This window comes from Temnothorax longispinosus, chromosome 12 (assembly GCF_030848805.1).
Source record: "Temnothorax longispinosus isolate EJ_2023e chromosome 12, Tlon_JGU_v1, whole genome shotgun sequence".
In the NCBI taxonomy this organism is placed as follows: domain Eukaryota; kingdom Metazoa; phylum Arthropoda; class Insecta; order Hymenoptera; family Formicidae; genus Temnothorax; species Temnothorax longispinosus.
The window spans coordinates 11312980-11327985 of NC_092369.1; the positions used below are offsets into that span (position 1 = coordinate 11312980).

Consider the following 15006-nt stretch of genomic DNA (forward strand, 5'->3'; position numbering starts at 1 on the left):
CTGATAAAGGGATTACAAGCCGAACCGTGTCCCGACTATAATACGTTTAACAAAAGCCTTTCTGTCATACGAAACCAAAATGTTTTAAGCTAAACGTATGAAATTTTTTATCAATTTCTAATAACAAAAATACAACATTACAAATTGTATATAATTAAATTGCCGGTAGTTTTAAAATTATGAGTTTTGATCTCTTCTCCCGCAGAACAGATATATGGGAAGGTAAGTTTTTACGGGAATGAAAAAAGTAGTGTATGATGCCGATATACTTTCCTGCACTGAATATATATAAAGTATCAGTTACACTTCAGTACTATCAGTAACATAATAATAATTTTATGGTATATACATTATACATGTACAGTAGATCCTTATATAACACGGATTTGTATAATACAACGGAAAAATTTTAATATGTGTTTGTCTTAAAGTAAAACAAAAAATATTTTACTCTGTTATCTATATCTTTAATATTTATTTTAAAATTTTTATTATAAATTCTTATATATTTTATGAATAGATATGTGTTTCCATATACGTACATAATCCATATATGTATAATCTAATGTGACCCGTATAATACGGATTCATATAACACGAAACTTATCCTCCGTGTTATACGGGGGTCTATTGTACTGTCTTCTCTTTTATCTCAAAACATATCAAGGAAGTTTACATTACTATATTTATATGAATTTATTGATATTTTTAGTAACATTGAAAATAATCAAAACAATATATATATATATTTAACAATATATATATATTTTATATATATATATATAAAATAAAAAATACAGAATGTTTGTATAAAAAATAAAAGTAATATAGCATATCTTTTCTATTTTGCTTATATGCAAGCAAAATGAAAAATACGCAATATTAGTTTTCACTTTTGCACAAACATTCTGTATTGCCTTTAAGTTACGCTGCGTAAGTAATTTGATATGCTTCACAGCATGCAATGTATCCTTGTAAACGTGACTAGCATTTCACATTTACAACGTAATACATTTACTATGACGAAACCTGAAACGTAAATGTGTTCTTCAGAGAATGATCTGCAGTGATTTGCTGCATTATAAGACATTATAAGAGATAACATACAAATACACATATTATAAATTATAAGAAATAAATATAAGGTACATGAAGGCCGTTATTGGCATAAACATCAATTGTCACTGTGATGTAAAATCTATTATATAATCCCTGTTACCATTTTTACACTTGGTATACTAATTTTCATCATCAACTGTGTATGTGCAGATATAAATTTATAATATTTTAAAATAATATAAGAACTCAAAGTCAAATTGTACATGCGTTCGACATTAATAAAAGTTTGCTGAACGATTTGTTTAATTATCATAATTACCTGCGCAATGATGTTGTGGAGTATAAGAGACACGGGGTCGCTAGGGCAGACGAAATGCTCCAGATTAAAATTAAAGTAATCACTGTCCTCTTGCGAGACATATGGTGTTTAAGAGGATACATAATGGCCATGTACCTGCAACAAACGACACACTGGTGCTGTTTAATATTCCTCGACAGATTCAGATAAATTACTGAGATTTATGGCGCTTAATCCTGTATTGTGTCATCATCTTTTTCGATAAGCTATTCTCGATTTTTATAAAAAAATTGTATAATAACTTTAGACATTATCATTTATCATTATCGAACGTTTACAAGGAGAATTGTGAGAAACAGTGCTTTGTTGCAAAACTTTTGCAATTATGGAAGATATTTAAACACAGATAATGTTCTTATTTATTTATTATTTTACAAATATATTTGTACTATTTTATATAACATTCTTCTTCTGAGCATTCTGTTTGAAAGCGATAGTTACTCCAAATTTATGACAGAATTTATCGTTAATTGTTGTTTATATATTTTTATTCAAATTATTTAATATGCATACAATTTTTGTGAAAGAATGTGTGCTTCAGATAATAGCTGTTTCGCATGTAAGCCAGAAATTCGAAATGCCATCGCGCGAAACGAAGCAATTTTACGTTAAAAAATGCAGTTGCGTGTAATAAAAGTGTAAATTGCTTGCTCCGTTGCGAATTATACTGATATTTTAGATCGATTCGTTGTATGTTACACGTAACACAGTATTCCATAAAATATAACTACTCCAGATTATTGTACTAGGAGAGACTGGTGCGCTAGTTGTTACACTTTTTTGACCTAACAAATTTTGTATGACCAAAAAGCGAGCCAAAAAGCTATGAGACTACAACGTGGTTTTTGATGCGTAATTTCATACATTAAAAATGATTTGTTAATTTTAACAAGATAATATTCCGGACGTTTCGGCTTCACATTGAACCATTCTCAACGGTGTAAAAATGAGTAGGTAATTAATTACACCGTTGGAGGATGGCTCAGTGGAGCCGAAACGTTCGGATTATTCTCTTGTAAAAATAAAAATAAATCATTTTTAGTGTATAAAATTATGCACCCACAACCGTGTTGTACTTTTATAGCCCTTTGGTTACCACAATTTGTTCATTATCGAGAGTCTTAAGTTATTTTTTCTTTTTATTTGAGTTTACTTTTTTAATTATTTTTTTTTAATCAACCTATAAATTGGATAGATATGTATTACAGAGAGATTTATCAAAAGCTGTATGTTTAAACTATATTAAATATATTTCTTTATGTAAAGTTATTATTTATTTATTTCACATTAATAAAAATCTTAAAAGGCGACATTTGTAACAATCTACAACTGTCACAACTTATCCTATATATGAGGTTCTTTTAAATATATTAAGTAAAGATAGAAAAATAAAAAACTGTCCAGAAGAGTACTTTTACTAATGACTTGAATAAATATTTTTTTAAACTGTCGAATAATGTAAATACGTACTTACATATATTGTGCACATTATACGTATATGATAAACATAACTGTGATCAACTTTTTATTTTTTGTTATTTTAACAATTAAAATACAAGTAATAAAAAACATTGTACTATAAAAGTCTTGAGAAACATAATTTTTATTTTTTATATATCTGTTAGAAAAGTAAAACATAATTAACATAATTGTAACGAACCTTTTCTTAGAATTAAAAAGTTGTAATAACTTACTTCGACATGACTAGCTCCACTCTACCATATTTTATAATTAAGATTATAATTAAAAAAATAAATTTTTAAGAGAGATTAACATAAATGAAAATTGTATGTCATGAAATAAAGATTTTAAAGAAATATTACAAACTTCAACGTATAATAAGTAGATTTAAAAATATTACTAATAGATAATTACTCTCTCTCTAGAGAGAGATAATATATTTTATTTATTTTACTCTAGGCTACAGAAAACGATTTTTATCTTCGAAAATGTATCAGGCATTTTATAAACGACCACACTAAATTACTGATGTAATATTCCCGACATATACAGTGCTATTATCTTTTATTCTGGAAATATATTAAATGTAATAACCAGCCACAACTAGAGCTCCAGTCTCTTCTTTATATTTATTGCAGGGTGTACCGTAGCATATGGGACCAACTTCCAGTGATGGACAAGAGATACAAGAACAACGAAAAAAGTTTGTATTAACATGTGTTCTATTTGACCTTGTTTCCGAGTAATCATGTTTGTACTCCAATAATGTGAACTACTTAACGTTATAAGAAGTGCTCAAAATGGCCACATTCGGCCTGAATGCAAGCTTGCAGTCGTCGTGTCGTTTTTTTGATCTTGTATCTCGTAAGTAATTCATGTAATCGCTAGAATGTGTTCTTGTCTGGAAGATGTCTATTAGAAACGATCCGCGTATAGGTAGACGTTTTGCTTCGACTGAATTATAATCGGCAAATATACATCTAATGCATATCTGCCATTTCCTGATTTGAATACTCATTTATTCTTATTTCTAACAGCAAAGTAGTGAATTATTAAGTGTTTCTAGCAAGAGAATGAATTGATATGAAGAAAGTAAACTTATTGAGTAAAATGTGTGAAATTTAGTTTTAATATTTTACTATTGCTATTACACTATTAACCACACAACTGTCAAAATATACTATGGAGCCATGGCAGCCGCTCATGAAGTAAGCGCAACGAGAAAACCAATCGGCATCGCGGAAAAGCGACAACAATACTTCGATAGATTCGAGTATCGATGAGATGACTTTTTTTAGAAGTGGACAAATACAGACCGACTTTTTTCATTGTTTTTGTGTCTCCTGTCCGCTGAAGTGGGTCCCACATGTTACGATACACCCTGTACATACACATGATATGTGGTTCAATAATAATACTATGTATACATTTTTTACATAATCAGTAATACAAATCTATATCTCTTATCTCTTGTTATAATAAATGCAGCGAAACAAAACACGTTATATTTAGCAATATAAATAATTTTAATAAACTTTGGATATACAGTTCATAATAGACATTGTATAATGCATTAACGTATTGACGTAGTAAAATAAAATCTTATTTACAATCGTTTGGCATTTGAAAGGTAAAGTTGACAATCAAAGACAATTACATTGTTTTAACGTGATGTTAACAGTAATTAGAGTTACGCAAGTAGAATAATGTAGCGTATGATCCATAAATTATCATGTGTTTCTCGCAAACATTCACCAAATTACAAACAAGTCTCTTGCTTCGACATTAGCATTATTGCTCTCATAATGCTCTCCGCGCATGCACGCAATAACAACAGTTTACCAAGTTCACCAATCAAACAGGTTGCAATAATTGATTACCTTTACCGGTAAGCCTACGGATTAGACGACATTATTCCATGATTGGATTTTAATTATTTAAATAATTTTCAAGTATACATAAGAAGAGAAAAAAAAATGTAAAATCTGCAAAAGAGAAATTATTTCTTCTCATTTTTATCCAAGTAAAAAAACAAATAATATAGAATTAACAAAATAAAAAAAGCGAAAAATTTATACAGATTCTTTATTAAAATTGTATATAGGTGCTACTCGAAGACTTTAATAGTGTTATTAGATACGATTTATCTGACAATGAGTGTGTAACATTTTGTTAGTTAATCAAATGCGAGAGTGGGCGAAAAAAAGGTTACATATAAGATAACACCTGTTGTAATAAATTATTCGTGGCATGAATTCAATTACGTGTTTCATGGCAGTTTCATTTAGTCATCGTCAATTTTCGTGAGAGACAAATAGCCCTTATACGTTTGAAATACGGATCCTGTTCATTTTCCATGCAATAAACTGTTCAGCGAGAGTTCCCACGGGGAAACTAAACTTGACAATTACTTTTGTTCTTCCAAGATGAAAGCTAGAAATGTACAAATCTACAATAGAATTTCTCGCGTAAGTTTCTCTGCGTCGACCTAGATATAATCAAAGAACCGAGACTATCTCTATTCTTCTCGGTTAAGTTCACGTAGATATCATAAATTGGATCTTTTCTAACAAGAAACGCTATCGAATACATATTTGAAAGCAGGAGAGTTTGTACGTGTCGAATAGCTCTGTGTGCCAATCGTTATATATACGTGTGCTAATAATCAAAACTCCTTTATCCTTTGAAATCTTAATTCTCTACCATTTTGAGTTTCGAGACATTTCTCTGTTTAATCTTCTCATCAGATAAATGCAAATGGTGAAAACTCTCAAGAAGACATAATTGAATTAAACAATGAAATTTCTCATATCGTATTTTATCACTTGTTACTTGACTGTTAATACTGATAATAATATACTATAGTCAACATTAAAATCAGCCTAATAAATACAAATCAAGAAACAAATTAATTTTTTTAGTTTGTAAATAATATTTAATAATATATAATATTTATATGAAAAATTGTTTTCGAATACCGCGATATGTTATGAAAAATATCAATATAAGTGCTTTTCAGAAAATTTATTGAAGCATTTTACGCTGTGTCAAGTTTCAATCTTTATGAAAGTTTCAATAAGCATAGTTAAATATGTTACTTTAGATTTGTAAGGAGAAACGAGAATCTAAATAAAAGATCTTACTTAATTAATTTAATACAGAATTTACTTTAATAGCTGCAATAACTAATCATCAATAGTCGCTAACTTTAGATAAAAATTCGGAGTAAATTTAAAAACGCATTCCTGCCGTGATTTCTACCTTTTCTTAACTACGCAGAAATGCAGATAAATGTAGCCGTCATGTAGTATTGTACGCCAGAACAATAAACGACACAGACAGAATGGCTCCATTGTTTTCCACGTGAGTTTTTGCACGCATAGGTAACTACCACCGCGAAAGGTATTTCAGTTAAATCCGTCGAAACCATAACGACATTTCACGTCTGCATATAGCATTCTTGCATGCGCGGTAAGAATTACAATCCTAAAGCCAGTTTGCAAACGGTTGTACCGGTACCTGTCTCCGATAACATGTCGAGTTATTTATCGCAGTAGGTTGAAATACTAATACGCGAGCACATGTAAACCGTGAAATTTGAATATTATACGCGAAATATGAATCTTCGCTCCCCAAAGATAACTCGTTTACTTGCTAATTTTCTGAATATTATTAAAACCTATCACGAAGAGGCAAATTTAGCTATTAACTCAGTATACTTAAATTTAATAGATTTTGTGTTTGAGATATTCATCAAAACAATAAAAAAATTGATTAATGTAAGTCATCCTATATACCTACATACATGTTATCGACTTAAAAATGTTTTAACATGATAAAACGATACACGAAAAGATTATAGTTTCTATCATTTTTATCTTGAGTCGTATACTAACTGAATTACTAGCACATCGAATTACAAAGAGGAACGTTATCACAAGAGAATACTCTTTTATCAAGCGAAGGAAAGGCCAAATAGAATTAACTGCAAGCGAAATCAGAGTATTTCTGATCAAAGCAACAATAAGGAATAGAAGGTAAATTTCCTACGGATCGTCCATTGTCGCTCTATTTTGCAAAAATTAAATTCAATATGATTTCATAGAATATGTGTACAGCTAACTTTGTCATGTCTCTTATTTATGGGTTAGCTAAGCGTATTACGATACGGAGGTGTGATACACTGGCATGGTACGAAGAGATAAAAGCTGCAAAATAGTGTCTAATGAATGTTTAATGGATAGCAAATCTAATTTCCGCCGGGTGGGTTGTCAGTCCAACTCATGCATGTACAAACCATAGTACGTGAGAAGCATAGCTATCCCGAAACCGTTCGAACTTCGACTTCTCTTCCATTGATCAGTACGTGAAACGCATCGTAAAATGGAAATGCATCGGTGTACCCTAAGATACTTAAAATAATCTGTTTTTATCCAATTGCATCTCGGGAGTCGTATATTCTAATGTTTTCCATGTTCGAAATTCTCTAAATAACTTTCAATATTTATTGCGATTACTAAATTACTATTATATATTGTTTAAAATTGATTGCGCGTTGTCATCTTTATAAGAGTATTAATTTTTCGATTTGATAGAATAAATAACGTAAAATGCAGCGAAATATTGAAATGCAAATTTATTTATCGAATATTTTCAAAATGCTAACCGAAATATTGAATATTTTATGGCTTTATCGGCAAAACCATTGGCAAAATTGGATTATTGACTGTTGGCGTTGATTGATCGTTAATTCACTTTTATCTTTAATGAGCTGTTATTAATTGATGGATCGCCAATCGGATCGGAAATTTGTTAACGAAAATTTGTGGAATACTGATAAACTTGACTATTATGACTGCAATGTTATGACCTTTTACGTCATCTCGATGTAATAAACAATCTGCGATACATGTATGCGCGAGGTTTATAATTGTACATAATTATGTACGAACGTTTAACCAAACGTTCGTTATAATTTCATCGTTTCACTAATGAAAACATAACGAAACAGCATGCTAAACTAATCTAAAATCTTATTTTAACTCAACGATCGGCATAAAGTTTATTTTTTACTAAGTGCAAACAATCTTAAATCAAATAAAGCAATTTGTCGACTAATTAATCTAGTTTACAAGAAGGACATTGATAATTAAGCCATTGGTCCACTTTTCTCAATTGGTTTAGAGAGTTTGAGAGTAATCTTTGATATTTGTGTTGAGCATGAAAAATTGGATAAATTGGAAGCTCAAAAAGTTAAACTACAGTTTCTTACTTAAAGATATTTGAGTCAATCCCCAAGTCCATTCTCTCCGGTCTACATTTATTAGACAATTTGAGTGATTGTTAATTATTATAATCTCTTCAATAACTTCAAAAGCCGGTCGTGATCCTTTTACATCAATTAGCGTTCATTATATTCACCCCCATTTCTATTCCTAAAGTTCCGTATAACTTTAGCCTCAGTTTCTAGTTTGCGGTTAATTTACCGTAAAATAATTTAAGTATGGAACTTTAAAATTCCTTTTTTATCATTATGTTTTGCCACAAGTAATTAGTTGACAACTACAACACTGAAGTATAGTACACAATTATTCTTATTATTAAACGGCAGAAATTTTATAACTTTAACGATAACTCTTTTTTTAAATTATATTCGAACATTTATATTAAGCTTTATTCTCATTTACTAAAGGATAAATTGAATAGTTGCAACTTTTCTCAAGATGCAAATATATTTTATAATTATAAAAGTCAAAAACGTACATAATAATTGAATGATAAACATTTTAATTGAAAAACATTGAATATGTTTATATAAAAATATATAATGTTATTAAAAAAAAAGCATTTATATAGTATTTATTAATAACTTTTTATAAAGTAATTTCTATAAAAGTTATAAAACGTTTATAGTATACATAATACATATCTGTATATGTATTGTATATACTTGTGTTGTATACTAAATATAATTTTAGAGGTGTAATATATGCTGATAAGTTTTGGTAAACATTTCAAGAAGATTATAAATATTAGTAATATTCAATTCTTGTTATACTTCGACCACTCTTCTATGATCATTATACTAACAATAAATGGTCAAAATTTATAAATGAGATAGCAAAATATCTTGACAAATTTGATACAGCCATTAAAAATAAAAAGTCCAAATAGGTTTTAAATAACTTTCTGAGAAGTTATTTAAAAGATTTACTAAGTTTGTAACAGATGTATAAGAATTCTAAGATGTTATATAATTTTCCGGTTTTATTTTTTGATAGAGAAACGAGATAATTTCAACTTTTGCACTTTACGGTATTTTTTTATTTACATTTGAAGCTTCCGTCAAATCTACATTTAATTAACTTTATACCGCTTGGGGCGCATGGGAGAAGATTAGATTTTTTTATGTTATTAAAAAATACTTGCGCATAAAAGTCTTTATGCTTAACTTAGAGAAATAAAGTTGAACTAATTTGTAAGATATAGATGTTTACATGACAAGAAAAAAGAAACGCTTTTTTACAGTCAATATGTTTAAAAAATATAGTTTATTCGTTTATTCTACAGAGATCACCGCATGTATGGCAGTTTCCGCGCGTATCGCGCGTGCTTTTGTTCGATTCCCTGTTTTCTGCCAATTTCGTTTTCGACGCTCGGTTGCTACGATACGAGGCTGTCTTAATAAAATATTTGAATAAGTGTTTGTTCGCGAAGTATCTCTCTTCTTGTGTTCTTCTTGAATTTTTAGAATAATTACTGGAATAATTACTGCTGTTGCCTAACCGAGGCACAACCGTGCGTGAGTTGTGCTACGAGGCAATGAGTTGCGAGCTTGCTCGTTGACGAAAAGTGATACGAGAAATCCGGCTGGAGTATTGCTATACTGAGATCGTCGTCGTCGGCTGCGTGCGACGTCGCGCAGAGTCCAGACCCCTCAGTCCGAAACGGACTTCTCACAGAGATCTTTTCACAAGTATGTAACTGCTTCAGGCCGGCACGAGCGCTTCTGGCTGATTTACATAGCGTCCTCAGATCAGAGTTACTTTTCGTCCTTGTAAGGCTCTGGCTCATATTCTAGCCTTCAGGACAGATCTGACGCACTTACCAGAAGCCTTGTTTCAAATGGTACAATTTCTTGCCTCAATGTGTTTCATTGCCAGATCGGAGTATGCTTTCATCCTGGTAAGGCTCTGGTTTTTTATTCTCGTCTTCCGGACAGGTCTGGTAAATGCTTTCAGATTACTTTTTAAGCCTCGTTCACGAATGATACTAATTCTGATTATCTCAATGTGTTTCATTGCCAGACTGTATTATGCTTTCAGCCTGTTAAGGCTCTGGTTTTTTATTCTAGCCTTCTGGGCAGATCTGATAAATGCTTTCACATTACTTTTAAAGCCACGGTAAACAAGGAGTCAATTCATTCGTTTTCTGATGTTTGCTTAGATCCGAACTACTTCAAAAACCAGCTACGGTTTTGTACACAATATATTTTGAATTTTTTTCTACTGAGTTTTTAATAAATACGGAAACAAATAATGTCTAATCAGATCTGCAATAAATAAATTATCTTTGTGATATAATAGAAATGAAAGAAATAATAGAAATCAAAATTAATAAGAAAATAATGTGATAGTCTTTTTCTTTCTCGAATGTGGAACAGAACGAATAGGAATCTGTAGCCTTCGAGTTAACTGCACCGATAATCGAGAGTAGTGGAATCGACGAGCATGAATTTGTACCTTATCTCTTTTCTACCCTCCGATCTCGAGGATTATCACGAATAACCTTCGTTCTTTATCAAAAAAGTAAGAAGGAAATTTACTCTATATGTCAGATACTTTGTAGTTTGTTTAATTTTTTGTAGGCACTATTGCATAAACTAATGTAATATAATAATGTATATTAACTAATATAATAATAATAATAATAATAATAATAATAATAATAATAATAATAATAAGTTTTCGTTTCTTACCTTTCTGTTCTTCTTTAACTTATATAAATTTTTTTTCTTGCTTTTTCAAAATTAAATTAAATGCAATAGTTTTTCAATAATCTATTAATTATTCTTGATGTATTTTAATAAAATATTTTAATAATTAATATATTAAATATATTAAAAACATTATTTAACAAATATTATCTTTATAATTTTAATGTTTATTGCTGCATTATATTTTTTTATATTGCTATGAGAAGTTATTAAAAATTAAAATATGGACAATATTAAAACATGGACAATATATTAGTTACAGATTTACATTGTGTAAAAGAGCATTCTCCGTTAGTTTTATATTTTATACATTGAATATCACCGTAGTAGCTGTACGACAGTTTTTTTTTATTCACAATCTTTTCATGTTTTTACAAAATTGGATCGATGCTAATATTGTACCGGTGTAACACTTTTATTAATGAGCACCGCTCTCGGTGCTGTTATTTAATTCGATTTCGTGGAGGGTAAACTTTATTTATCGCACCGCACAGACATTGATTAATAACACTGATTGTGAGTATTGTTCTAGTTGCGTATTAGCATGATGTATGTACATGTGCGACTTGATTCTCTACATACACTGGCGTGTACAATTCCCAAATGACTTGTTTTCTGTATTAAAACTATCATGCAGATATATCACGCTACTGTTTGCATAAAGTTGATGCGTACAGTCAGAGATTGCTGCAAGATACACATTTAATGCACATTTTCTGTGCGCATATTAATATTACGTATTTCAAATACTTTAAAGAATATTAATTATGAATAAATAACTGCAGTGTTTATGAAAGACGTCTTAATTTGTATATATGCAAATATTTTGAAGAATCAGTATTTTGGAGAGTCAAATGCGATTTGTGCATGAGTTATGTAACATTTAATTCACATTATGTAACAATAATTTAATATAAATTATTGAGAAACGGACTCTAGGGAATGGTAAATGACAGCCAGATCGACCTGTTATTTAAAAGGATCAGGTTTGTTTCCGATGTCTTTCCTAGAACTTCAGCTTGTCAATCTCAAATCTCATTTTGTGGACTTGATTTGGTGAATAGATCTCACTGTTCTTTGCTGGTCAATTCTAATTTTTATTTTCAGTCCGAATATTTTGTTATGTTAGCAGAATTTTTCTAGTATTTTCTCTTGAAAATTACGCTATCTTTGTACATTTAATTTTTAAATATTCACTTTATGCTCGTTCGAGAGCTTGAGATTATTTAATTTATCTATCATCACTGAAGATGGCTCAAAGTAGAGCCGAAACGTACGATATTTATAATTAGTATTAAATTATTAATTAAGTGTTACATGACGTTAACTCACACACAACTAACTGCTTTGACTTTTAAAGCCCACTTTTTCTTGTTATTCGTGAATTTTAATATCAAAAGTCTTTACCCAGATAGCACAGCTGATCTTTATGAATTCAAAAAGATCTGAATCTGATCTTTATGAATTCATAAAGATCAACTGTGCTATCTGGGTAGTTAATTAATTATTTATTTGAAAATCTTTTAATTTAGTACAGATAATTTTTTCTGTTTCTTTTTTCGCTCAAAATTGATATTAGAACAGATTTTCCAATATTAAAATAATATATAACACATAAAAAACAAAATAATATAGGAGCATGATTAAAAGACATCGATAAAAAGTAATCTATATATCTACAATATATATCGCATTAAAAATTCGGAGCGTGTAATTGCGAGATAATTGATTTTCGTTAATGTATTCGATTCACATAAAATTGGTTATCAGCCTTATTAAGTTTTAATATTTTAAGATTAATATTTTTACAGTAAGGGATGATAGATGTGCCTTAAAATGTTATTTGCAATAAATTTTACCTTTTCATATTTTGCAACGAAAATAAAAAAAGAAAACACTTCTTTGATACAAGATTAAATATTACATGTTCCTAATAAAAGAGAGCCCGTAATAGCCGGTTATATTAGGTAAAATATATAAAGTTAATTGAAACATTAAATGCGTTGAAGGATTTTTTCCTTTTCTGTATTGGCTTATGCTAAATTTGTTAAATTGTTTGGTAAATTAAAATATATTTTGTAAAAGTTTGTTAAATTAAAATATATTTTGTAAAAGATAAATAGTAAAATAATATAGTGAATCAGCAATTGTAATTAAATAGGAAAAGTCAAATTTTAACATTTACTTTAAAAAATTATATTTTTATAACTTTATTATAAATAAACAAGATTACACACAAATATATGAAGGAGAATAATAATAAAGAAAATAAGATATTATTGAAATATCAACATAATTAAATATTGAAATGTTAAAATCATCATACTTATCGCTACATTAACTTTTTATACGAAAAAATATTAGAGATGTCTTCTAGAGTCTTAATTAATTGTAAAGTTTAATTATTAATACAATTGCAAGCTAATAGCAATATTATATATATTTATTGAGATAGTTAAAAAGATAATTTATATAATGATAATAATTAACAATTATATGTTATATTTAATTAAATCAGCAATGTATTGTTTGATGAATAAGATACATGAAAAGCAAAATGGATGTCAATATGTATGTTATCGTAAACAGTTAGTCAAATAAGGTATCTTAAAAGCGAATCGATAAATTGGTACGGCGACCCTGGAATTTTAATTAACAACTATACGCGCAAACAAAACTTTTAGAATTTAATCTAATACTAAGGTTAATATTGTAAAAGATAAAAGACAGATTAGTAGATATAGGAGCATATTAATAGATACGATATAAGAATATCAATAAAATTCAAAATTACAGACACATGAGAGATTATTAAATATACACACGATCTCATATTATCAAAGAAGAATGTAAAATAGAAAAATGTCATAAAACATAGCTGAAAAATTATATAAATATCGAATAAAAATAAATGGAATACAAGCACATGTGAAATAATATTCTTATGTTCATGAGTAGAGAGAAAAAGAGAGAGAGAGTGAGAGAGACAGAGAGAGAGGGGGGGAGAGAGAGAAAAAGAGAGAGAGAGAGAATATTTTTTATCTTATGCTATAAAAAAGTATACTGTGTGAATAAAATATTTTAATGTGATTGCAATCGATTTTATTTAACATATAGAATGGATTCAACCACAACGTGGCCAATAGTTTCAGCCACACGTGCGCAACGGTATATTGAAGATATAAAGTAAATCAAATGTTTTAGATTTTATTGAAAAAGCGAAGAGTGCACAATGGAGGAGCGAAATAACAGTAGTAAAATGATATGAGGTTAAAAAAACAATACGAAATAAGAGGAGAGAAAGGTCGATTTATTGGAATATATTATATTATAGTACATTTACAGCACGCTTTACTCGCTTCCTGAAACGTGTGAAATGGGTACGATTCAGTACGTTCGACTATCTCTACCAGAGATTGCATTCGGTATCGATTGCATACAAATGATACCAAAGTTAAATGGCGACGTTCTGCAAGTGTTTTCTTCACGGCTTACGTGCGGCGATTTCGACGCAATGGTAGCTTTTCCCCGCGTGTCACCATTAAAAAGGATCTATGGAACTAAGTGTCTGTGTGTCTCTATTTTCTCGACGTATTTCAGGATTAGCCGCGTAAACCCGCGTATGTCGACGGAGAAACGATTGTTTTATCCTGTATAAAATAAATCGATGAAGAAAACGGACTAAACCGCATTGTGAAAAGATATAAATTTTAATTTTGGAGAAAATAGCTTAGGAGAAAAAGTAGCTTAACCCTCCGTAGTCACACCTATTTTTTCAAACAAGGAAGTCGCTCTGGGTCATTTTGACCCGAGACGAACTTTGATCGTTCGCCATTTGACCATTTATCCACCGATCGTGTTGAAAAAATTCTCAAATGCACTTGTGATATTGCTAAATTGATTGCTATAAAAAAAGAAGTGCCTCAGAAATTTTTAACATATAAAAAAAATTCGCGAAAAATTTGTTTAAAAAAATTTTTTTTTTAATTACAGCTAGAGGGCGTCATGCCCGCCAATTTTCAAGTTACGCGCAAGATATTTACGAGCAAAGTTGAGGCTCGGGTCAAATTGACCCAGTGTGACTACGGAGGGTTAATATACTTATAGATAAATATGGATATTAAATATCAGA

At 29.7% G+C, this 15006-nt stretch overlaps 1 protein-coding gene across 1 annotated transcript in view; it reads right to left on the reverse strand.

Annotated features, from left to right (window-relative positions):
- Positions 1-15006, reverse strand: part of LOC139823349 (tachykinin-like peptides receptor 86C) — a 53915-nt gene that overhangs the window by 17286 nt on the left and 21623 nt on the right. The window contains exon 3 of the mRNA XM_071795802.1: positions 1379-1513. Coding sequence (XP_071651903.1) covers positions 1379-1513 — 135 coding nt within the window. The remainder of the gene's footprint in view (positions 1-1378; positions 1514-15006) is intronic.